Here is a 26530-nt window from a genome sequence, read left to right as displayed (position 1 = left end):
GGCATATTAGTAATACTCAATAACAATACTAACTCTTCTCTTTATATTATTTTTATTTATTTTCGGTCTCATGCGTTATATTCTTGTGATGACCTTTTCGAGCTCATAATCCAAGAAGAGCAACATTGCTGCCAACAATGATTCTTCTCTGCCATCAGACGTCGCCAAGTTTTAGAACAATGGAGATGTATTATACTCGATGGAATCAGATAAGTAGGAACGATCAACAAACTGTAAGTAGTATATTGCATATTTCTTGTTTTGACGTATAAAATATTATCCGTATTAAAATATTATTTACAGGCTCCACACGTATCTCAACACACACAAATACACAAATGCTTGACAGGTGACTGGGCCAAGTGCATTCACTCGTAGGATCTATCATTTCGATGATCGCCTCGATTCTGCGAAACCAGTGCACAAGTAAGCTGACATAAGCTAGTCTCATCTGGTGAATGCATGTAACCTGGAAACCCCAGACACGACAGGAAGAGACGCGAACTTACATTACAATTTCAATCATCCACACACACCTACGCTCGCAATTTCGCCAACATTAAAACACCCCCTTACTTAAGTGAACTTTTCAGCACCTATAACTTTATAATCGCGGTCTCAAGCATTAACCCATCACTCGCGCGATCATAGACCGGCTACATTCGGAATTCTCTACTCTCGATCAGCCTAGACTCATGCCTTCAGTTGGACCAATCAAGAATGGTGCTCATATTCACTAGACAACACGTTCCTCTACCTTACACTAAAAATTAATTATCATATTCAGGGTCCGCGCGCGATAGTTCAAAAATACACGTGAATATGCAAATGGCCACACGAATCTAATATCGAATTTATGCACGCAAAGTTAGAGACACGCTAGCATTCAAATGCTCGAGCCTTTAGCGATCACACTATTACACAATTAGTAAACGCCCACGCTAAGCCAGACAGATATGCACTCCTGGACTCGAACGCTAAAAACCACATCTTCCACGCATACACCACTCAGGACTGAACATTAGATTCATACATACAAAGCAACAAGTAATAATTACAGGTATTCGTCTGGCAACCGGGGGAAGTACATCTCAAACGCAGAACTTATCATTTCAATGATGGCCTTGGATCTGCGTTGCCTGTGTTCAAGGCACCATAGCTTTGTCCGTCAGGTCAAGGATGTATGAAACCCGCTAGCCACCACCCTCGGCCCTAGCTGCCCATAAAGGGATAAAAAAAAATTATAACTCTAATCATGACCTTATTTATAGTTCAAAAATAATTATCTTTTATTTGCCCCAAATGAGTTGTTATTCCAAACAACCCCATTTTTGGCGAAAAAGTGCTCATAACTTTCCAACGGAAATAGCTAGATATATGGTGTCATAAAACAAATTATTCGCCTTGAAACAATCTTAAAGTTGTCTGAAGATTACTTCAGTTTTAAATGAATACAGCAAAAGTTACTGGAATAAAACTGTATTTCGAAGAAACACCCTAAGCTCAGACTTTAAATTTGTTGTAAAATAAAAAGTATGACAGATAGAGTTTACATGTCTTCAGCAAACTTTTCCAAAATTTGTCGTTCTAAAACTTCGCTGAAGGTTGTTTTGCTCTAGCTAGAATGATTAAAAAGTTAATTTTTGATCTTGGTAGAGTTGGAACCACCCTAGCTGTTGTTTTGACAAAAATAGAGGGGGCTAATAAACTACGAAAACATCTCCAAGGACTTAATAGGGCTAAGTTGTTTAGTTTTGGTAAAATCTTGAAATTCCTGCTAAATTTGCATTCTGGACCACTGTGCACTGGTATAGCTACTCAGGATCATAATAATAATAGAAAAATTAAGGGTCTGGAAAAAAAATTGGAAAAACCTCGATTTTTAAACACCTTTTACCGCAGAAGTTGATTTTACTATGTAAATTACTTCAGTAACTTTAAAGTATATTTTGACATAACATTGGACTTAACTGTAAATGATTGTAAAATTCCTGTACTGCTCTTGCTACCGTACATTTCTATTCGGGTATACATCAGATTCGACATTACCAGTTCTTTGGTTCTGTTCAGTGTATGCGCTCACAAAAGCTGCACACATCTCGCCATTATCATTGTTTACTATTCGTTTACATTTTGTTGTCATTCGTTTTTAGTTGGTTTTAAAAAAGTTGCTCGCATTCGCACCTCGAAGTGGCTGCTTCAGTAGATTACTGGATCCGCGGCAACATTCGCGAAATCGTTAGAACAAAATTCCAGTGACAAAGTTCCAGTGAAATGAACATGGACGATGATCAGTTCGACCGGTTGGATGTGCTGCTAGAGCACCACGAAGACATCGGTACCCGACAGATCAGCCAGGAGCCGGAACGTATTTCGGACGAAAGTTTCACGCGGATTTGCTCAAATTGTTGCTCTGGTGTGGAAGGGTTAACCGATGTGTTACAACCGCTACTGGATAAACTGGCCAGTATCGGCACTGATCGTAGTGATCCGAATGCTGCATACGAAAGAGGAACGGTTCTAAGAGAGGTTTGATGTTTGAAATAAAAAAAGGTGAGTTTGCTAAAATTTGTGTATATTTCAGATTATCTCGGAAGTCTTAACGCGCATAGATGACTTCCGGTCTCTCGAACAATATTTATGGTTGGTTAAATTCTCCGTTGGATTGAGCCTTCTACAAAATGTTCCAGCGGGGATAAGTTTTGAAACGAACAGGGTCATTCGAGCTGTGTCCAATCTAGACACGGAAACGTACGAGTTCGACCCGCTAATGATTCACACAATTGCTAAAAATCTACTCGAAGACATCCCGCTCGATGGTATGAACCTGATTCATGTGATCAAAAAATTAGCCGTACTCAACCAGAAACTGTTCTACTACGTCTCAACGACGCTAATATTCGCCGGTATCTGTCGCTACACAGCCGAAGCCGAACCAACGCCGATTAAAATGTACCGGCTGCACAGCTTTCCGGAAGTTCTCGCACAGCTGGAGACGCTCAAAATCGGTGATCTGCAGCGTAAGCTGGACATCCGTCGGTTGTTTTTGCTGTTGAAGCTACTTTCCGCCTATCAGAATGCGGTCATTCTAAGGCACAGTGCCGTGGTGCGACGGGACGTGGAGGAACAGCATCAGTGTTTTGCGGAGTTTTTCCGCGTTTCGCTGGTTGAGAAAAAGGTCTACCTGCGTTGGCTGTGCACGGTGCGGAATGTCGTGAGCAGTTTGAACAGTAAATCATGCCTGCAGAAGATTGCGGATAAGGAGGATTTTCTGCTGGTGGGTGATATGAAATGATTAGCATATTCGTTATTTTAGTCTAATTTTGGCCGCGTCTGATTTCAGGTGATTGAACTAATTGATCTGGATATGATACCGTTGATGGAAGATGACATAGGCGAAGAGAAGTAAGTGTGCTCAAATTATCTGCGTTTCGAATTCCATGATGATTATAGTGATATGAGGCAATCCTTCAAAATTTGAAATGTGATACTCAGTTGCTTTAATGCTTCGATTTAAAATAAATGTTAGGATACCGTTCGCGTGTTAAACGTTCAAAACTGGTAGATATTATCGAAGTGTGAATGTGATAATGTCACGGCCAATGTGGTGCAAAAAGAAAAACAAATTTCTGAAATATTACCGAAAAAAGTGTTTTGAAGGAGCCTTCGGACAAATCTACGACGGGTGAGTTTTGTTTTATTCATTATTTTATTTTTATTTGAAGTTTTTCACATTTTCTTTCGCTATACATAACTTTTCTCCTTAAATATGGCATTCAGAGGTTGTGTAAGAACCAATAAAATGAGAAGAGATATTTACGCTATCTTCGACTTACAAATAAAAAAAAGCTTACCGATTTGCTCTTCAGACCTGCTATAACGAACGTCCTTACATTAATTTACAAACACATAAATTAACTAATAGCAGGATTTCCGTTTGTGCGAAATAGCTTTCTACTTTTTTTTCTGCAGCATCTACGCTTCAATTGAGCAATATTTTCGGCTCGAAACACATCTCGGCGTACGAACGTTACGCCCCTTCGCTTCTGGCAGTTTTCGTTACATGCTTCTAATGCTAAAATTGGTTGCTTTGAACTAAGATTCCTCTGTGGGGGGAGGAGAGGGGGATAGTCACTGGCTAGGTATTATTTGTACGCATATAGTAAAGGGAAAAAATCGGATAGATACAGGAAGATTGAAGTGTAGGATAGTGAGTGTGACTAGCAAGTGATTCGACACCATCCTCAGTTAACAAGAAATTGAAATTTTCAATTCATTGGTGGTACGCAATCGAGGGAAATAGAGGGTAGGGAGTCAGTTCCTTATAGTAAAACCGTGTTTTTTGGTATTGCACAATCCTAGCTAAGTTTGTGAGTGTGAGTACTTCTCTCCGAAAAACGGGGGGAATGCAAGAGAAGTATGGGGGGGGGGGGGAAATGTTTTTTTTTTGTTCGCGTGCGTTCATATCTGTCAGTGTCAGTGTCCAGAGCCGTGACCAATACCGTAGTGGTAGCCAGAATCACCACCGCCGGTGATACTACCGGAAGCGACCGCACTCGAGCTCACTCCACTGAAGTTCACGTTGGTATCCTGCAGGGGCAGTTGTTGGATCTGCTCCGGGGGCAGGTACTCGATTCGGGGAGCCTCAACGACCGTTATCGCCGGAGCGGAATGATATTGCTGCGCTGGAGGCGGTCCATACTGAGGAGCTGGTGCAGATGGTGGGGGACCGTACTGTGGTGCTGGCGCTGGTGGTACATACTGGGGTGCTGGCGGGGAAGACTGGAAGATCGGGGCTGGCGGAGGTGGTCCATACTGTGGTGCCGGGGCTGGTGGAGGTGGGCCGTACTGGGGTGCTGGTGGGGAGGATTGGAAGATCGGGGCTGGCGGAGGTGGTCCGTATTGTGGAGCCGGGGCTGGCGGAGGTGGTGCATACTGGGGCGCGGGAGGGGATGACTGGAAGATCGGTGCCGGTGGATGGTACGCTGGGGGTCCGTAAACTGTAAACGGGAATAGAAAGGGGCGTCGTTAGTTGATTTGTCTTAGCTTTGTCCAGGCTTCAATTCGTCAAATGAAAAGTGTAAAAATATTGAGCCAAGGTGTTTTAGTGTTACTTCCACTTTGGTGTTACACTCTAACTAAAAATTGCTCAATATTTTGGGTAAACTTTTCATTGATTTGAAGAATTATCGAAGTCTGTAGTTCAATTGTCGAATACTAACCTGGAGCTGGTGGTGGTGGTGGAGGAAGTGGTCGTGGTGGTGGGCCATATGCTAAAAATAGAAAATGAAACAATGTTTGAGATCTTGTCTGGTGATTGAATCACACAACTTTAAACGTACCTGGTGGAGGTGGTGGTGGAGGCGGATGATGTGGTGGCGGTGGTCCATAAACTGAAAGATGGATTTCGATGATTAGTGAAATGATCGTTGCTAGGTAAATAAAAAAAAAGATGAAATTGGATCTTTTTTACGTACCAGGCGCGGGTGGTCCACTCAAGATTGGACGTGGTGGAGGTCCATAGGCTGGAACAGATATTTGACGTTTAGTAAACAGTAGAATTGTTTCAATATTCAACCGTTGCAAGGCAAAGCAAATAGTGTGTAAATATTTGAACTATGACGGATCCAGAACCATTCAAAGCAATTTGCATGCAATATGTAGAAGGACAGCTTTTCTGTGCCGATATTATGAAATGTGTTTCGAACGGACGTTGTTAATCATCGATAAGGATCGGGGAAATTTTTACGGTCCGTCCAGAACGATGTTGCCTAATCTAGAACTTTGCATATCCAAATGGAATACCAAACCGGCCAATTAGTGGATCATTTTATGCTTTTACAGTATGCAAATTTTGAGGATGGAACACCTGGAGCTAATTCAACTGGTTGATGGCATATATGAATATGATTAACTCAAGGACGATGCTGGTCGTTTGCTACGGTCTTCGTCGTTGTTAGCAAGAGGTAGTGCCCGTGATCAAGGTTACTTGATCAAAAATCTTGACATTTAGACTTCTTTCCGGATGTTGGTTGCAGATGATTAGCGCGTTTTATTGTTCGAGTTTAAATAAATTCTCCGATGAGAATGAATAATTATGTTTGAAAGAGACAGAATGACCTTGAATATTTTAGAACATTGTGGGGATTTTTGGGATGAGTAGTACATATCTGAAATAGCGTCTGTTTTCGGGCGTTTTGATTGCAATTTTGAATATTGCCATCTGAGTAGCAGTTAGCTAATTTTAATTGCCATTGTTACAACGCAGGTTGCTCTTAAAGAAGATAGTTATTTTCTCATAAATTGAACCAAGTTTAATAAAAATCTCTGTTTCAGAAGTCTTCAGATGTCTCCTTTCTCATCAGATCAACAGAGCCCAATTCCAGTTCTACAGTAAGGAAAGCTGGAGTTCATGAGCTGGAGTTATTGGATAAAGTTATTCCTCGAAGTGGCCAGCGTATCGAAAGTGCTCAACGACATTGAACCAGAAGTAGCAACCGAGTGAGCGAAGTTTTTTTGGATTGAGATCGACGCTGGCGAGCTGTATTTTGGACGAGTATTTGCCAGTCGTTAGAGGACTTAAATCAAAATAGCAATGAAACGAGTGCTAAAAGACGAATTTCTAAAACATATTCGAAATTATGGTGACTTATTAGTTAATTTTCCTCAAATATTCTAAAACGACCTAATTTTGAAGAAATCATTGTTGTTTCATGCACGCATTTTAAATTTTAGTGGCATATTATCATCGACAATTTCAGAAACATTAGAGATAACACTCTAAACGAAAATTCGATCAGCTATATAGTGTCCACAGTTCTCTCCTTCTGGAGCGATCTAGCTACAAAACCATAGAAAGCCATAGATATACTGCCGGATATTTACCGATAGTATCTTAAACTTCAACCTGATGGGTGATATTTTCATCATGATGATAACGTTTAACGTCATCGCGAGATTCATCGATAAGCTTAACGGACCTCTCATTACAGCCCAGATGAAGCTGGAGTCCCTCGACGAAGCTATCTTGAACAATCAGCTAAAGCTACGGACTAATTTTGGCTGTACCTACTGGCGGTCCAATGGATTTTTCCTCGGGAAGACTAATTCAATTCCGAGTGGCTAGTTTTCCTAGTCATGGCACTTCGTCACCTTCGCAGGTGAGGCCAACGTCAAGGTGCTACAACACCTATGGGAGGAGATCCAGTTATGGGTCATCTCACCAATTCGGATACTGAGTATTCGCCTCAACCCAACGACGAGAAAGGACTGGGAAGAGTATTCCGAATCATTCAAGAATCCGACGTCACTCATCCAACGAAGAAGCACCATGCTGAAGAATATCCGGGACAGTTTGGTAGACGTCACTGTTTCTGGTCAAGTGACAAAATCTTCGCAGCAACCAGTCGCTACTCAGAATGCTGTACCGTTTACTACAAGGCGGTAGTGTTGGGATTTGCTGGTTGGACACCTTTTAACTGAAACACTACATTGGAACTCTGCTAGAAGAAGGATCCATCGATCATAAGCTCGACCTATAAAGAACTCGTGACAGAATCAGTCACAGGCTTCACGATAATTGCAGAGCCGTAACGAGTTCGCGGCTGTTATTCAAGTTATGCGCATTCAAGAAGTAGTAGCAGCTTGTCCCGCCGTTGATCAAGGCTGTAAATCGAAGAGCATGGACAATGCAGACAGATCCGGGCGAAGGTCAGTAGTCATCGGAGGAGATTTCAATACCTACGCGGTGCAGTGAGATAGCAGACTAACCAACGCAAGAGGATCCAGCCTGCTAGAAGTTCTGGTATAGCTGGAAGTAGAGCTGTACAACTAAGGTACTGTTAGAACCTTTCGTCAAAACAGCCGGGAATCTCATCAACGTAACGTTCTGCAGTACTTTTGTAGTGAGCCACATGAACTGGAGAGTTAGTAAAGAGTAAACTCAGCGACCACCGAGCGATTCATTGCAGTATTTGCCAAAGGAACCATGTGATAAAGTGGCGAACGATATCTGCCAAGGGTAAGCGAAAGACGAAAGACTTCGACAAGGAACTTTTCGCTGAGGTACTTCGCATGGACAGCGATGTTCAGAGTATGAATGCAGCGAAGCTGACGGAAGCTATAACGATTGCATGTGGTATATTGCCTAGAAAACTGGAGCTAATGAATGGACGGCGTCCAATATATTGGCGGTATGAGACATCTAGTGTTCCTCGGGTTGCCTATCATCATTAGAATCAGAAGACACGTTCAACGTGTCAGAGTCGAAACAGAGAGAAGCATAAAGTGTAATGTATCGTGCAGGCGGAAACACTCAAACGGCAGATACGGGCAAATCAAACTGCTACAAAGAACTGTGCCGCGAAACTGAAGCCCATATTTGGGGCAATGCTTATCGAGTTGTCAGCGAAGATCAGAGGACCGTTGACACCGTTTGAAATGTGCTCGAATAAGCTGAAAGTAATCAATGAGAGTCTTCCCAAAGCACAACCCAATGACGTTTCTTCCGACATGAGACGACGAGACAGGAATCACAAGAGATATACAGGTTTCCAGTGTCGAGCTGCTGGTAGTGGTGAAGAAAGATCCCTGTCCTGATGGAACCTTCAACGTGGTATTGAAAAATGCAGTCCTGACGTTCCCTGACATGTTCAAGACGGTGATGAGTGCCCTTCCCAGACAGATCGAAAATCTAGAAGCTGGTGTTGCTTCCCGAACAGGAATCTAAACAAATTGGCGTATGTTCCCATCAGTACTAGCCCTTGTGCCCTCCGTATATCATCGAGGATCTGTTGGAAAAGATTATCCTGAACAGGGTGATGAAGTGCATGGAGGGCGAATGCGGTCTGTCAAACAGAAGGCGTTCAAGCAGATAGTTGTTTGCACCATTCTGAGCATCTACATTCAAGACCGAGTGCTGATCTACGACACAAATTCGGGCAGCAGTCGACGAGGATCAAGAAGTGAGCGCCACAAGTGCTCTACACTTGGCCCAATACTTTGGAACATCATGTATAATGGCGTTCTAACGCTAAAGCTACTCATTGAAGTTGGTTTCACGGATGACGTCTAACGGTAAAAGGTGTGTCGCTAGAAAAGGTAGAGATGAACACAATCGAAAACTAGATGAATGAAGTCAAGTAACAGCTAGTTTATCAAAAAATGAAGATGGTGCTAGTCAGCAACTACAAACCGCTTCGTTGGGCTCAGATCAGATCGGTTAAACATCAAAAACCATGCCGATTGTGTGTTAGATAGTTAGAATAATGCCGAAACTTTTGGTTCAGGAAGAACTAAGAGGCGTATTCTTGGTTGGTGAAGCGGTTTCGATACTGCGGTCTGAGGGAGCTACGCTGAAGACCCGAAGTGCGAGGGTTTGAAGGAAACGCCTTGGCCCATGGCCTTTGACTGCCCCATATTGAGAAACCACGAAGTTACCGACTCTGAGCACGGAGAATGTCGTATAAGAGATGTGTAAAGAAAGGTCGTAGAATACTGTAGTAGACGAGGGTCACGGCGGAAGTGCCACAAGGCTCTATACTTGACCCAACGCTTTGGAAAATCATGTATAATCGTTCTAACGCTGCTTATAGAAGCTGAGATCGTTTGATTCGTGGATGACGTCGTTCTACGACGATAACAGGCGGAACACTGGAAGAGGTAGAGATGGGGACCACCGACAGAATCGAAACTAGATGAATGGAGCCAAGCTGCAGTTTGCTCATCACAAAACGGAAGTGGTGCTAGCCGGCAACTGCAGAGCGCTTCAGCGAGCCACCGGTCAAGTCACCGTCGTAGGCGTAACAATAGCATCGAAACGTGTACTGAAACAGCTGGGAGTAATGATCGATGATCGGTTAAACTTCAATAACCACGCCGATTATGCCTGTGAGAAAGTTAGGAAGCTGACCAACGCGATGGCTAGAATGATGCCGAATACTGGTGGTTCAGGAAGCTCTAAGAGATGTATTCTGGTTGGTGAAGCGGCTTCGAAACTGTAGCCTGCGGCAGTTGCGCTGAAGACGCCTTCACCCTATTGCCCGGAGTGCGAGAATGTGGAGGAAACGACGAAGCACATGGTCTTTGACTGCCTCAGATTAGAGGAAGTGCGTATTTAGATGCCGGCTCTAATCTCCGAGAATATCGAACGAGAGATGTGTAAAGAACAAAGGTCGTGGAATACCGTTAGTAGAGTAGTCGCGCAGACGCTAGTGGAGCTGCAGAGGAAATGGAGAAGAGATAAACGAACTAGTGACCAGAATCCATCGCCGGAGATTAGCTCGAGTAGTTCGCGACGACGCACCGGTCGTAGGTCATTGAGGCACCGGTGTACCCAAAGCCACACTCCACCTGGAATCGCTGGAATGACCTCAACACCCTAACGGGTAGTCTGTGAGTATGCTAGATATAACACCGGGGAGTAGATCGCGTCGAATGGAGAGCTAAATGGCTCATAAAAACGAGCATCGGTATTGGGAGAAATTCCGCCGCCGGGTAACTCTCAGCCGTACTTAGGTAGGGATGCATCACCGGCAATAGATCGCGACAAAGCGGGAAGCGAAATGGCTTACGGAAATGTACCGCCAAGAAATATCCGAGTGGAGTTTGAAGCGAAATGAGTCAAGCACGCAGCGGACCTAAACGGCCTAATGTATGGCAAGAATAACGGAACCCAAGAGTAAAGTCAGACACTAAACAACACCCTACCGGGTAGTTTGTGAGAATGATAGATATAACACCGGGGAGCAGACCAAGTACGTCGCGTCATTTGGGGAGCTAAATGGCTCATAAAATCGAGCATCGGTATCGGGAGAAATTCCGCCAGCGGGTAACTCTCAGCCGTAGTTGGGTAGGGATGCATCACCGACAAAGCGGGAAGCGAAATGGCTTGCGGAAATGTACCACCAGAATATCCGAGTGGATTACTGAGCGAAATGATTCAAGTACGCAACGGACCTAAACGGCCTAATGTATGGCAAGAATGACGGAACACAGTAGGAAAGTTAGAAACTAAATGGCTCAAGGAACGAGCAATTTCATGCATCAAGCGACGGTCCGATTTGATCAGCTCCCTCTCACGAAATAATACTTGGATGTAGTTCCGGAAAGAAAGGCGAAAAAAGAAAGAGGAATGTTTTTTTTAGTGAAAGGGAGCAGATTTATACAGTTGAATCGGGTACTTTCAGAAATTACTACCTCCCCCAAAAAGCTGTAGTCATATCTAATTTCCCATACAAAATCGTTTCACACTCACATGAACACTGACATTCGATTAACATATTTACCTGAATGCGATCTAGATGAAGGCGGTTCTAGATGAAATGGTGGTGATGATGATGACATCATCATCCGGATTACTGCGTGTTTTGTGTTAGGTAAGCGGGTGTGATAAAGATTGATTGCGATTAGTTACTACATACTCAAAGGGAAGCTGCTAGCTGATTCATTGTAACAGTACGGTACGGTACGGATTGCTTCACACTGGATCGATGTCAAATGCGTAGGGGTTCTGATCTAGGTTCAAAACTCGAACGGAAAAGCTATACTAAATCTTTCTGACGAGTTGTGGATAGAAGGTAGTGGTGTTTAGTGAAATGTAGAGCTATTTAGCTTCTTGCAGCGTTTTGATGTTTTACACGCAACGCAAAATACATTGTGAATTTCTATTTCGATGGATTGAAAGGTTTTTAGATTTGTTGATATTTAGAAAGGTATCACAAATGATCTGATCTCTTTGGTCAATTTACGAGTGGAATACGGACTACCTAGGCGTCGCCACATCGGCCCAAGTCGGCGCGGAAAATAATTGTTTTTTTTTCCTAGGGAAAAAATCAATTCGATTCGCTGCTATAATATTTTTCGACCAGATCACGCCTCCTACGATCAGAAATCATCCTACCACAATGAAGCAATTTTCCAATTACCTGTGTAACTATCAAATGAGGGTGGTTCAAAAGCTGTCGGAAAAGAAAAGCGAATGATTTAGGTTAGGTTAGTACTCGGTTAGAAAACAGGAATGCAAAGGCATTGAAGCTACGTTATAGATATTGTTTAGACGATACAACGAAACAAAATTAGCATTTTACCTGGACCGGGTGGAGGTGGTCCATAAACTGTGATAACGGGGACAATGAAAGAACATTAGTTTTAATGATTTTACACAAAACATCCACTGAATTTGTCATGACTATATAAATCATAACGAACAACTAACCTGGTGCCGGTGGTCCGTAGGACGGTCGTGGTGGTGGCGGACCGTACACCGGTCTTGGCGGAGGTGGTCCATAGACGGGTCGCGGTGGTGGCGGTGGTCCATACACTGGTCGTGGTGGGGGTCTACCTCCACCGCCACCGCCGCCGCCTCCCAATAGTCCACCGAGAAGTCCGCTTATGTCGAACAGTTCGGTAAGACCGCCGAGACCTCCGCCGCCGCCACCACCACCTTTACCTTTGCTGAAGAGCGCATCGAGTGTCGCCGAGGAGCATGCCGTGAGGGCGAGAAGTACTATCAGGACCTAGTAGAAATAAAAATAGAAAATTGGATCAATTGGAAAATAACCCCAACGGAATAAGGGACGAACGATGAAGGAGTAGTAGCAGTAGCAGCAGCAGCAGCGACGTAATCGATTCAATTTTCATCGGGGCCGCGTGATAATGGACATTTGCAAGCACTTCAATCGATGACGACGGTTACGATCGATGATGCCCGGCATGCAATGTTTACATCATTTCAAATAATTACACATTATTATTGTTTATTGCGGTGTTGCATTTTTTCGGTGATTCTGTGTGATGGATTCCAGCACAAAACGGTGTGCTCGTTCGATCATAGCAACCTATGGGAGCGGAATCGATTCGTGTTTAAATTTCTTCTTCGATCTGGGTTGCTGCTCTTCGCTGAGCTAAAGCGCCGACGAGGTTTTTCAGCGGTTGGCCTACTGCGATGGTATCGTTGTGTGTGGGGGATTTGATGGCTTGGGGTCAACATAGCGTAAAGAGTTATGCAGATTTTGGTTTTGGATCCGAGTCAGGGTCGGTTTGTTCGAAACTATCATTTTTGCATGGATTTTGTAAACGTTGGAGTGAACGTACTCTTGGCTTGGGTCCAAAAATGAAAACAGAATTAGTAACATGTAGCACACGGTTTTTTCCTTAATTTTATACATTTCGTGTATTGTTTTCCGTGATAAGCTTCTCGAGAGTGTCATAAGCAATGACAAAGATAGAATAACAAGATTTCATCCATTTTCTCCATTCACCAAAATATATCTGAAACTACTAGAAAATCGTTCAAATCGATTTCTATTTCGTTGGATTGAAAGGATTTTTAGATTTTTTTATTATTTAGAAAGAAATCACAAATGATCTGGCCATAGATTGGTCCCTTGGTCAATTTCCAAGTGGAATACGGACTACCGGTAAGAAATTTTGCTGTAAATTTTGTTTATTGTCGTTTGAGAACGAATTTGTAGGTTAAGTTAGCTGTAAAATTTCCCTACTTGGGCTAATCGTGAATAATCCAAAAGCACCCAAAAGCACCAGCCACTCTCGCTGTGGAGAACAAGCCGAACGAGCATTGCTCTCTTCCACCGCTAACTGACAAGCAGAGTGAAACAGGGGTATAACAGCATTGTCTGGCGAGATTTATCACCGCAGTCGTAAGGTAGGTTGCCTTTCCCTACATTACAACGAACCTTAACGTGTTACTGCCAGCTATGCTCGTTAAGAAAAGCCTTATACTACTTCCATCTTGCCACATCTGCGTATAACCAGTCCATAAAATCTGAAATACTTTACACGGATTCTAATAATCCATTAGGTAACTCTCCACCTAGCTGTGGCAATAGAGCACACTTTTGTCCATAGGCTTGCCTCTTCGGCTCGTCCCGGCTACAAAGCTCCGTAGTTTTTTTTTTTGACATTCACACTTCGTAGACTGATTTCCGAATTGTTATGAAGCTAGCCTCCCCGTAAGCTGCTGGATATTCGAGTCTGCTTACCTTCTACAGGAGGCTTTAAAGCAGCTGGTTCGGACGCTCGTAGAACTAACAGAACATTACGATTATTCAAGGAATTGGTTTTATAAAAAGAAATCGGCCACGGTTAGACTACAGTGTTGAGCCCTTCCGATACAGTCGTGATTCGCTGATCGTATCTCTTTGCATCGAAACAACTGGCAGCTGTAAAGCACTGCATCTAAAGCTGGGAGTAGTTAAGAATGCACCTGTTATCCAAAATCGTCGAAAATTGTCCAACTAGTAAAACAGAACAGTAGTCTTAATTTCTCATCAGGTTTTCCACGACCAATATCTAATTTTTGTGCCGCTGCAATGAATCGAGATCGATCAAGTGACAGCGATCAGGAACAATTTTGAACACAGGTTCCATCGATCACCTAAGTTCACGTTCCACTTGGTCCTTCCGCAACTCCTGTTGACACAGCTCTCGTGCTATACGTATCTTGTGTCTTTCAATACGTGTCATTCAACGCAAGTCATTACTATTATCATTTCCTGTAGCAAGTAGTCGTCCCCAGTTCACTACTGGGAGTTCATTGTCAGCTTCTCAGGGCTTGAAGGCTCATCAGGTCTTCTGCAACTTATTCGATCCATTCGATCCCCAGTCACCAAAATGTCGCTGGGATGAGATTTGGGATTCATGAGCTCCTCTGAAGCCCGCCTCTAGACGCTTTGCCGTTCCTTCCGTTTGAATAATGGGGCGTTGGTTCTCCGCTTGCACACTCCGGGTTTCGAAGGGTTCTTCAATCAACCGCGCTTCAAAGCGCCTCTTCTCCGCTTCCATGGTTTTGACAGTTACAACCATGGTAGATGGTAGACTCGGAGGTTTATGTTGGAGAGCTATCGCACTCTATCAGTTCAAATTTTTCTTCGCATTGATTGCGTTCTTCAGCTTTTGGTGTACCTTTGAAACCATTTGGTAGACATCTTCCCAAGACTGTGGGAGCCGCTTGGACAGAATCGTTTAATGTCCTTTTTCCAGCTGTCACTTACTCCTCCTGAGTGGTCGTTCATGGGCGGAAACAAAGGTTGATGATGATGATGTGCATCCACGGTTTTGATTTTATCTGCCTTTGTCGGCACTAGAGCCTAAGGTTAACGCTCGAGAGATACAGCACTCGAATGGTTCAAATTCTTCGTATTTTCGAATGAGCGGAAACGTTCGAGATGCTTGGGAAATCGCTTGCCTGATATCTGCTGGACGCTTTGGAAGTCGGCTATCATCTCATCGTTCAGCGTCCCCTGTCATGAACGGGGATCAGATCCGAGATGGACATTCGAGGGATTTCGCAATCGGTTGGTCCGGAAGTCTTCGCATTTTTCCTCGGATGGAATGTATTCTTAGGCTTCTGGGGGGAAGCCGTTTGGCAGACAACTCCCGGGTGCCTGGGGAGTGACTTGGCTGACATCTTGCGGATTTATTGTCTCCTAGCTCTAAGCTGTGACAGACGTAGATAATATCGGAGGTTGAAGTTATAGGTATTTCGCTCTCAACTGGTTGGAACCATGCATAGTTTTGTACGGGCGCAATGCGTTTTTCTGCTTTTGACGCTTGGGAAGCAGCTTGGCAAACTTCTTTCAGCCGCTCGTTTGGCAGACATCTTCCCGAAAGAACCATTTGTAGTCTTACAACACAATGGTTCTTTCTGAAAGCTCACAGCTGGCTCCTCGTTATGAGTTCATTGACACTCGATCGATACCGCTTCTGTATTTTTTTTTTCGACGGACGGTATGCATCCTTCTATGTTAGAATGAGTAGGCGCTTGGTCGTAATCGTCTAAGGCTTTGGAAGTTTCTTGGCCATTTATTGTCTTTGTTATACGCTTACAGCCGTCATGGGCTCATTCTCTATTCGAGTCAACGTTGGAGGGTTTCCCCCTAAAGGTAAGCTTTTTTCTGCTTTTTATACGCTTGGGAAGCCGCTTGATCGACATCTTCCGAACGCTCGGACGGCGCCCTTCATTGGCACTTATCCCGCGTGTCACAGGGTTTCAATTTTCAGTTCCCTGTCACGGACGGAGATACAGTCGAAGGTTGACGTTGGAGGAATTTCGCTCTCGACCAGTCCGAATACTCCGTATTTTCCACGTCATCGAAATAAAGCAGAAACATCAACGGTCTTAAGTAGCTTCCCTGAGCTATGCATGGCGAAATTCAAACAAAAAGAAAGGTGAATCGATGCGGCGAATCTACCCGCCAGACCTATGACAGCGCCAGATTTTCTTCCATGTGGACTACAGTTCATTCATGTGACACGTACATGGTCGTTAAGAAACTCTACTCAGATGCTGGAAATTGTCATTTTTCAATGAAAAAGAAAATGGTATACTTGCCCAATGCCGAGTATCGTTGAAACAAATATTAGAAGAATGTCAACAAGGTTTTTCTTTTGGGTGTTACCTATTTTTAGGCAGACTGTTTACGAATTTGAGTAGATATTTTTCAATTTTAAGTACATTGGATAAAACCCCTGAAAAAAGTTTCATTGACATTCTTCAAATATTTGATTCGCTGCTACTCGACATTAGACAGATATACCACGAATATGTTGATTGACCTACTCATGTTTGTAATGGCTGTTTCTAATCGCTTCTAGTCTGCTTGGAAGAAAAGTTGGCGCAGTCGTGATTGTGCTAGGTCTGGCGGGTAGATTCGTGTTTCTCTTTGAATTGAATTTCGCCGTGAATAGCTCAGGGAAGCTACTTAAGACCGTTGATGTTTCCGCTTCAGTTCAATAATGTGTAATTGTGCTGAACACTCCTCGCCTGGTCCTTCGCAGACAATTTCAAAATGTTTCATCTCATCTGCTCAATTGAGAATTGCAAATTTGTCCAACAATAGCTGCAAATATTCGCTGATTGTGGTGTAGCAAGAACTGCGATCGAATCTTTGCCAGACACCCAGGAATATTCCTGGGAAAATTTTGTCAGGCAGAGCGAGAGCTAACGGGGTGGGTAGGGGTCCACGTTCGACTGTCCTGGGTTTTTGCTTGACTGATATGGTCACCCTATTCTCGAGGAACTGAGAACCTTTCAGGGAAGAAGATAATGTCTCCTCATTTACGGAGTACGTGATCATTTTCCCCTTTCCTCGGGTTAGAAAACTTTCTAACCATATGTGCGGGGTTAGGGATCAAAACCCAGGTCAGCTGCGTGCAAGACAGTCGACCTACCAACTGCATGTTTCGAATTGATGACGATCGTTGGTGACGGTACCTGAGTTATTGCAACTGAGAGAAATCAATCAGAAGTTGTTCAACAGTAAACCTGGTTTGGTAGATGGACGGGTCAATCCACGTAATCATATGTACGTGAGTTTTCTTTGTGTGTTGAACCTGCTCGAGCCTGTTGTTCCAGTCACTCCATCTTGTGCTGGTCCTCTCTTCATTTTTAGAAGGTGGCTGCGTTTGTTCCTCCAGTCGTTGATGAACGTCACTTTTGGCCTGAAGTTGGAGAAGATCTCCGCCAATTATGTCCGTAATCTACAAACCTGTCCCGCGCGCTGCCAATGAATCTGCTTCCCTGTTCCCAGTGATTCTACCGTTGACGGGCACCTATCAGATCATCCTCAGTGGATTACCAGTGCCATCTATAATCTGAATATAAGGATGATATGACGTTCCCATTTCCGGGGCACATAATATCTGGGAGTCAAATATAATGATAGTCGGAATTCTTTCCGATCTGCTTGCAATCGCAAGACTAATGACCTCATCTTCTACCAAGAAAGCGAAGCAACTTGAGATCGGCTGCCATCCCGCAGACTCCCACTCCGACTCACTCTTCCAGACTGGACTCATCACTGAAGATCCGGTTGTAACCAACGGGTTTCAATTTCTCCAACTCGACCCGGAAATCGACCTCGGAGCGAGGGTGTGCTCGAACTAATCTGGACAGATTGGTGTGGTTGTTCGACCTTCGCATGTACCCCGTATTAACTCTTGTTGAGGCGAACTAGATAAAGGAGTCAAGAAAGAAAGGATAGTCGGAATATCCTCTGGTCTGCTTGCAATGGCAAGACCGATGGCCGCAACTTCGGCCGAGAAAGTGGAGCAACTTGAGGCCAGCTCCTGTTCCGTAGATCTCCACTCTGACTCACTCCAGATTGAACGCAACAGTCTAGATCCGGGCGCGGTCCTCTAGGTTGGCGTTGGTGTTTTGGCTTCGTATGTCCCAGATCTAGGATCTTGCGGCGGCGTACAAGATAAGGGAGATCTATCCCGGTGTATTCTCAAACATATGTTGTAGGCAATTTTAAGCAGTCATTGCTACCAGAGCCTTTCGAAGAATCCCAGGGAGCGCCTGAGTATGATGGTAGCGACCTGCATCCACGGGAGATGCTCCAGAGTAGACTAAACATTAACCGAAACTTTTTACAGGTAGGCTAGGGTAATCAGACGCACTGGTTTCGCAGGACAAGTCCTGCTTTTTAACTGGTGTCTTGGTTTTCTTTCATTAAGCCTATTTTTTGACTGTGCTTTGTTCATACTGGTTGAAGCTTTGTCCCAGTCGAAGTTACGTACGACCTTAGCTATACTGGCCCACAGGAAAAAATACAAAAATCGCATCGAAGGTTCCTGGTTGGGCTCGGGTCAAACGTTTCGCTTCCGTTTACTAGCACATCCGGCAACCCACAGGGAAGCAACCTAGGTCCACTACTATTTGTGGTATACTTCAACGACCGCTACAGTTTTACTACGCTTGATGTCAGCTCGTATATGCCGAGCTCGTAGAGATGATGTAAGCTTGTATACGCCGAAGACCTGAAGATCTATGGTGCATTCGATGAAAGATTGCAATTCAGTTGGAAGCGTTGTTCGATACGTTCCAAGAATCCGATATAACTCGGCAACCATATCAGTTACGTTGTTCCGAGCTACTGCGTGGACCAAATGGTAGACCTAGATGTTCTACTAGATCCAACGATAATTTGGTTTCTTCTCAAAAATAGTCAAAGATTTAACGGATCCATATTGTCTACGCTGTCTTGCTTACTCGTGAAACCTAACCTTATAATACAGCGAGTTTAAAAAAGGTTCATTCGAGCTGACCTCAGGAATCAAATTTTCTAGCATATTCCGATAGATGTCAACTACTTGGCCTCGAAACCCCTGAACGAAGGCGTAAGACTGAACAAGCAATGTTCGTCATTAAACTGCTCAGCGACGATGTTGACTGCTCGCAGCTCCTATCGTTGCTTGATTTCCGTGCACCGAGAAGGGGAATGTGACAGCGGTCTCTGCTACGACAAGGATTAAGATTTTTTGGTCAGTTACATATGTCAATATGTATGAGTGTAGCATACGCAACAAAAAATTATGCGTGGATTTCATGAGCACGTTTCAATGAATACATTTCTTAGTTTGATTAGGGGGAGGTCCTTATTGACCGTTGTGGGTTTTTACTCGCCTGATCTGGTCACCCTATCTACAGCCCAGTTATTCATGATTTGGGATTGAACCTAGGTGAGCTGTGTGTCAGACAGTCCACTTACCAACTACGCTATTCTCACCCATGCAGGTTCCCAATTGAAGACGATTGTTGATAGCAGTTCCTGAGGTATTGCACGTCACAGAACAAGCAACCAGAAGATGTTCCACGGTAAACTTGGTTTGGCTGCCAGGCGGATCGCAATACGAGTAATCGTTTGTGAGTGGGCTCTCATCCCATGTTGGTCCTCCTTAGACTTTTTGGAGGTGGTAGGAAGCGTTTCTCTAGTGGTTGCTGAAGTGAGACATTGCCTTTGACAAAAAGTTGGAGCAGATACTCGAACATAGAACCAGTGCATGTTGTTGTAAACAGGTGATGAGTGCTCTCAATAACCAGAATATAACGTTCTCGATCCCGGACGCATATGACCGACAGAAAGCCGGACAGAATGATAGTCGGAAAGCCCTCTGGTCTCCTAGCAATCGCAAGACTGATCGCCCCAGCTTCTGCCGGGAAAGCCTGTTCCGTGGACCCCCACACCAACGCACTCTTCCAGCCTGGACGCGACTGTGTAGATCCGGGCGAGAATCAGCTTTTGGAAACCTTGGCGACCTCGGAGCGAGGGTCTTCTCGTAGTGATCTGAACAGATTGGTGGTTGGGCTTCGTACGTATCGGGGATGTTCACATGTTGGTAGACTTGAGTGATTCGTAGTTATGCTGCCTAAGCTCGACCCCTGCCAACAGAAGACAAAAGACTAGCCTGTAGGATATTAAGCCTGTTTCTAATGGCCCTGCCATTTCTAGTTTTCCGAGCTGTATTCTTCACATCCTTGCTCTCACTTGAGTACTACGGCTCCAAATTTTCATACTAAGTAGAGGATTAGTAGATCTCTAGCCAACTGAATGTCGTTAAAAAGTAAAAAAGAACATGTTGACGGGTTCTGTTGAGGCGAGTTACTTAAAGGAGATGTACGTCGCTGTATTTTCGAAATAGAATTTGAACAGTTTGAAGGAGGACACAACTGCCAAATTGACAAAATCAATAAATACATCGCCATTACCAAGTTGACCAAACTGGCAAGAAAGAATCACTCCTTCGTTGGTTTCTGTCGTATTTCGTTGACCGCCAACTTAGTATGAATATAGCTAACAACTACTGTGAAATGTTTGCAGCCTTGTTTGGCTTCCCACAGGGAAGCCACCTCGGACCACTCATCTTCCTGCTTTACTTTAATGGTGTGAATTATGTACAGACTCAGAGGACCACGACGGTCGAACGTGGATGACCTCAAGATTAGTTATTTAACGATTGTCTTTCAACTCTTTCCACAATATTCTAACCAAACCAATAATCTTGCGATTTGTATTCGAGAAATTTTTTGGAAAGTTTTGTAATGGTGCCGTAATATTCAAAAGAGAAAGTAGACAACAAGAGAGTCTCTCACTGCTAGAGGTGTCTATTTGAGAAAGGTACTTTGAGGTGTTGTGAGAGGAACAAACTCATACACGGTTCAACCTTAGGAAAAGAAGAATCGGAACGGAAAGATAATTATTTGTAGTGAGTAACTACAAACTAGCCAGTAATTAACTGGAAACCCCCTCACATCTAACACAGTCTGTTTTATGGGGACATATATCACTAGCGGTTTAGATTCAACGCTCTTCTGGAACGATTATATAAAATCTATAAAAATAGTTATTTCATCATGTTAGGCTATTCGTCAGATTTATTCTTTTCTCCCACAGCACGTGCTATTAAATTTTTGCTATTACCCAATCCATTCATGGTTTCATTACGTTTTATTAGCGTGCGGTGCGCTTATCGAATTAGTAAGAAACGAAAGTTTTTTCATTGTTTTGTGCCGTTTACATTTTTTTTGTTCTCAGCGTCTCCGGGAAGATTTTTTCGAAATGATAATTTTGTTACGCGCAGAATTGTTGTGCGACTGATGCCTAGCATGGTTGGGTGTATGTATATTTATAGGTTCGAGTGATTTAGAAGCTTTCAACTGTTTCACGTAAAAAGCTGGACGTGCTTTGAGCAGATCTATTTCAGTTATATCCAATAATTTTATTAGTAGAAATTGTGTGGAATAGGATAATACATTGAGGTTCACACCATACACAACATTCTGCACTTGTCAAAATTTGAAATAAGCTAAACAGCCAGGAAAGATTTTTAGTGGTCCATATTATCGTAGCATTAGCCCCGCAATTGTCGTGTACACTAAGAATCGGCGGCAAAGTCTGTCGAAATGGAAGGTCTAGTACCGAGACTTGGCTTTTTGCCATAAACAAATGTAAGAAAGGCCAAGATCTATTTTATATTTCATCGAAACCTTTGGAATTTTCACGCTGGAATGTGATACTTTGTTTGAAGAACATAAATTGCTGTTGCCCTTCATACGACGAATTCCGGGTGTGAATATGTTTTTAAATTCAGGATTTTGATAAGCGGAATATCGATAATTTAATATTTTCTGAGGCGTTTTATGTATCCAAATTTGTAAATATTTTTCTTTTGTTGTAATACACATCAGTTCCTTTCCAAACTGCTCTCACGTCTTCAACACGAATAATGTTCCTTTTTCACATTCAGTTCTTGCATCACTCAGTAGGCTTTGTTTTCTGTGGTCACTCTTTCGACCAACTGCAGCGGCGGCCTATTACTGTCAATTTGCACTTCCTCAGTTAGCTCAACAGTGGGCAAGGATGTTCGTAATTTTACACCAATTTGATCGTCTTTGAATGTTCACAATTAGCGCACTTTGTTCGAATGAGGCAAAATTATTGTTCTTCGCTTCTTAGTGTGGTTCGAACACATAATGTTCATTTTTAAATTACACTTTGTCCATGTTCGCATCGGCTTAGTTACACTTCAAGGAACAATAGTCCGTCAAACACTGTTACATTGGGTACCTCGAATATCCTTTGTCACATGTTCGAAAATTGTCATTGTTCCCCATCACGCACAGCTCCGTTCAAAAACCACACCCTTAAACTTCTAATCCAGAAACTGTCGCCGCTGCTGCTTCTATCACCTACTAACTCCTTAGACCCTTCCTTGAGAAGATCCTTTCCTGTTTCCCAGGACACACCGACGACACAAACCACCCACCTTCATTGCCGCGTGTGTGCTGCACGTCTCACGAAACTAGTCACACTGATAGTCGGTCGCCTGCTGTCAACGGGCTTTATACCACCGACACTCGCCGGCTGCCAAAAATTGTATAACCCATCCAGCAAGCGCCTCTCGGACAGCGGCCAGATATTTTCCCGACACGATCATCAACCATCGTGAGAGATGATGATGAACCGCCAACCGGACCGGGTGGTTGGTAACGAACGGAGAGAATCACCTACCGCGTGCGTGTGTGTCTGTTTCGAGTGTCTGCTGGACCAACGCGCGCCCCACCCAGAGGTTGCTGTTGTTGAAGAGGAAAGAAAAAAACACAAAAGCGCGCGCTTGCGGTTGTGCTTGCGAGCAAGGATGGTACCCGTATTGATAGAGCGATCAATACCTAGCTAATCGCGTAGCAGGCGTTGGGTTTTTTGTTATTTTCTAGCAGGGCTGCTGCTGTCACAGAAAGGGAGAGTGCTATTCTATTATAGTAAATAATACAGGGTGACGAAATTTTCCCTTCGTATGATGCACCGACCATGAAGAGGTTGCACGCATAAATGATCGATCGGCATGTAATGTGATAAGAGCAGCGGCGGCGGCGACTGCGGAACGATCGTTTCAATTTGCATGATCTTTTGTGTTGGACAACAACGAGAGTTTCGGTGCGTGGCACAATGCGACGACGATGGAGATTTTTTGTATCCAGTCGACCTTCGCGGGAAACCGGTCGATTATAAGGATGATTGCGGCGGGGTCGTTTGCAAGATGATGCTTCTTCAAGTGGTGCGTTGATGGTGATCATCTCGCCAACCAGGTTTCAGGTTGAACGGAATTCGCTCTGAAAACTAATAAAATGTTGAAATTGCCTACCTGTGCTGAAATTGATAATTTATTGTATGGAAAATTTTAATCAGAAACTAAATTTAAACTCGTATACCTTTTGAGAATAGTTGTTTCCATTGTTAAAATAACCTTGACTTAAGAGTTACAGCCTCGACGTTACAGGATTTTGAAACTAATCAATAATCCTTTAACGGACGATTGCAGCTGATGTTTATATTACGATAAACGAATATTAGAATAACAAGAAAACAATTGTCGAAATTATGGTATATTACTTCGAATGAGAAAGTTGGCCAAAAACAATTTTTGCGCGTGAAGATCACGATGGCGGCACGAGATAAAGACAAAGTCGTAGTCCTACGTCAAAAAATATTATTTTGCTTACGAATCTTGAAGTTTCATTGCTCCTAGTAGTACCTACGATGTTGTGCTAGAACAAAAAGCCTCTCAGATTGAGTGTAATGCGACCGTAAAGACACCAGGAGCGATTCTATTCAAAAGGATACCTTTCCCTTGAGATTCCTGATTTTTTCATTAAGTTACTAAGTTCACTAGCGATCAGATCGAATATAGCTAGTTGGTGGTTTCGTTACTTTCTACACCGCAACAGTCGGAGGGCCAGCACACTTTTGCCTATGGATCTTAATACATTTCTCGGCCGAACAGACCCGGGATTCGCCAGCCGAGGGCCGTGATAGCGGACAATGAGTCCGAGAAGACGACGACTTACCTTACCATTCAAGAAGTATCAAGAAGTAGCGTAGCTTCTAGTTAACTCGGTTCATTGCTGTTAGTCACTAGCCTCGCCTGGCACGAAAACTCCTCAAGCCACTTCAACTTGGTTGATCTACCTTGCTCTCTTCGTAGTTCACTTTCTTGTACCATTTTTGCTAGGTTGTCGTGCGCTATACGACGACCTCCGCATCCCATCGCAGCCACCAAATATTCACTGTGTGAACGATGAGCGGTTCTAGCAAGTCTCTACGGACATGTTTATAACGGTGTTGATGGAATTCCAGAAATTGGTGCTGCTGCCCAAATCAGGGACACCGCCGGAAGATCCAGCATCATACAGGCCCATATGCCTGCGTGGATACTCTCGGGAATCTCGTCCAAGAGCTTCCCGAGAGTTCTTCGTCTCGCTAACTTCAACACGATAGTGAAAAGCACGGGGCGTGGAAGAGATGCCTGTTAATAGGCAGTTCGGGTTCCAGGAAAAAAGCGATTGTGGTGTTAATTCGGACAGTCATCGAGAGAGCACAGGAGGCTTCCAAACAGGTGAAGAAGAGAAATCGGTTCTGCGCCGTGGTAACGATAGAGGTCAAGAAAGGAAAACTTTATGAATGCTACCACACCACAAAATTCCACGAAAGTGTCTTCGTGGACAAACAAAACGCTCGGGGAGGTAGCTTGTCAGCTAACGTAGTTTCTATCAGCTTACGGGCATCGGTTCGGACAAACGCCTTCACCCTATTATCCAGAGTGTCAGTTTATAGAGGAAACAGTGCAGCACGCGGCCTTCGACTGCTCCAGATCGCAGGAAGTTCACAGCAAGTTACCGGTTCTAAGCGTAGATGATATCGTAGACGAAATTTGCAAAGACGAAAGGACAGGGTCCACTGTCAGTACAGTAGTCGCGCAGATACTAGTGAAGCTACAGAGGAAATGCAATGATCATAGCTAGTAGTTCAAATGTGCGCACCTCACCCCGTAAAGTAGGCTAGATCCATCGTTCAGAATCTACGCGGAGTCTGCGTCGATGTACCGGTTGTAGCGGGTCGTCGTGGTGCCGGATGTTCTAGTTGGCTCGTTAAGTAGATTATGTCAACCGCAGGAGACTATTATAGTAGAGCTGGCTCACGGAAACAGATCATTGGTATCGGGAGAAATTCCGCCGCCGTGGAACTCTCAGTCAGTGTAGGGTAGAATCTCCACCGGCGACTCTTTGAGTAGGTGTTTGAAGCTAAATAGCTTAAGTACGCAAATGTTCTTAACGATCCTACTGTATGCAGTATATGAAAATGTATCCACTTTTTGGCAACACTGCGAACAGAGGAAGGGACTCCGATGGCTTTGTGGAGCGTTTCTGACTGGTCTCTAGTTTTGCAGACTTCAAATTCTATGAGGAACTATCCGTGGCTGCTGATAACCCCCATCACAAAAGCCGACGGATCACACCTTTCTGCCAAATTGTGTTGTCGGTCTTGGTGATGGCTAATGGCCTTGCAGACTGTGTTATGAAGAGATTCGAGACCTTCGGTAATTTCTGGAAAACTATGTAATCAGCAAATTCGTACCCGTCCCGGTTTGGTCACTTTCGAGATACTGAGTTTACCGAAAAACCCAGCCAGTTCGTTGTTTATCCTCCGTCTCCACAATCCAGTCGGCTGTACACCGCGCTAGACGGTCCTTAGCACTTAGCTGATCAAAAGCTCCTAGTGTCAGCAGGTTCTCTTCAAGCATTGTCCACGTTTCGTGTCTGTAGTCTACTTGACTAGACTTGTCGAAAATCGTGTCCCTCAGCTTCAACCCAGCTCTTCGTATTACACCTGCTAGCGTGAGATTGAAAAGCAGAAACAGTCTATATCTCCGATGAGATTCGAATGGTTCATTTAAACCACCCGAGATTTTCAACACTCACAATATTTTTAGAGAATCTGCGGCTGGTAAAGATTTGATAAGTCGTCGATCGAGCATCAGTAAAGCCGAATTGATAACTGCAAACAAATCCGTTCACTAGTGGTGATAGCTGGAAGAATAGCATCTGTAAAAGGATACTGTACGCGAGTTAGTTATAGCTCTGTAGTTTTTGCAGTCAGTCCCAGTTTTTGTATATTGGTAGGATAAACCACTGTTACCACTCCACCGGTAGCAGCTCTGTGACCCTGATTATTTCCATAAATACGTGCGTGCAATCCACCTTGAACAGTTCTACTCCCAGAACATCTTTATCAGCTGTTTTGCTGTAATTGAATTGCCCAATAACCTCTTTCGGTTTCTCATTGGAACTATGAAAACAGATGAGGGATGCCCTCAAGACAGAGTTCTGTCATCCGTACTGTGGTCACTAGTTGAAATCGAACTATTAAAATCGTGAACTAAACTAAGAAACAAA

At 43.8% G+C, this 26530-nt stretch overlaps 2 protein-coding genes across 3 annotated transcripts; one reads left to right on the top strand and one right to left on the bottom strand.

The window, feature by feature from the left end:
* The first annotated feature begins 2134 nt into the window (after window positions 1–2134).
* On the top strand, window positions 2135–3558 carry LOC131676483 (uncharacterized). Its single transcript, XM_058955547.1, has 3 exons — window positions 2135–2529; window positions 2585–3277; window positions 3344–3558. The coding sequence occupies exons 1-3, from the start codon at window positions 2275–2277 to the stop codon at window positions 3407–3409; spliced, it is 1014 nt and encodes a 337-aa protein (XP_058811530.1). The 5' UTR covers window positions 2135–2274; the 3' UTR covers window positions 3410–3558.
* Window positions 3559–3713: 155 nt separating this feature from the next.
* LOC131689202 (uncharacterized) lies at window positions 3714–22680 on the bottom strand. 2 transcript variants are annotated; one of them, XM_058974135.1, is made up of 7 exons: window positions 22567–22680; window positions 12215–12515; window positions 12087–12113; window positions 5478–5525; window positions 5343–5393; window positions 5223–5273; window positions 3714–5000 (listed from the first exon to the last, which is right to left on the bottom strand). In XM_058974135.1, exons 1-7 carry the CDS (start codon window positions 22570–22572, stop codon window positions 4477–4479), a joined length of 1008 nt encoding a protein of 335 aa, XP_058830118.1. In that variant the 5' UTR covers window positions 22573–22680; the 3' UTR covers window positions 3714–4476. The 2 variants fall into 2 exon arrangements, with proteins under 2 accessions (XP_058830118.1, XP_058830126.1); XM_058974143.1 differs by lacking the exon at window positions 12087–12113.
* Window positions 22681–26530: the final 3850 nt, after the last annotated feature.

The sequence above is a fragment of the Topomyia yanbarensis genome, chromosome 1 (assembly GCF_030247195.1).
Source record: "Topomyia yanbarensis strain Yona2022 chromosome 1, ASM3024719v1, whole genome shotgun sequence".
In the NCBI taxonomy this organism is placed as follows: Eukaryota; Metazoa; Arthropoda; class Insecta; order Diptera; family Culicidae; genus Topomyia; species Topomyia yanbarensis.
The sequence above is the reverse complement of the archived record's forward strand: the minus strand, read 5'-3'. Positions and strand labels throughout refer to the sequence as shown.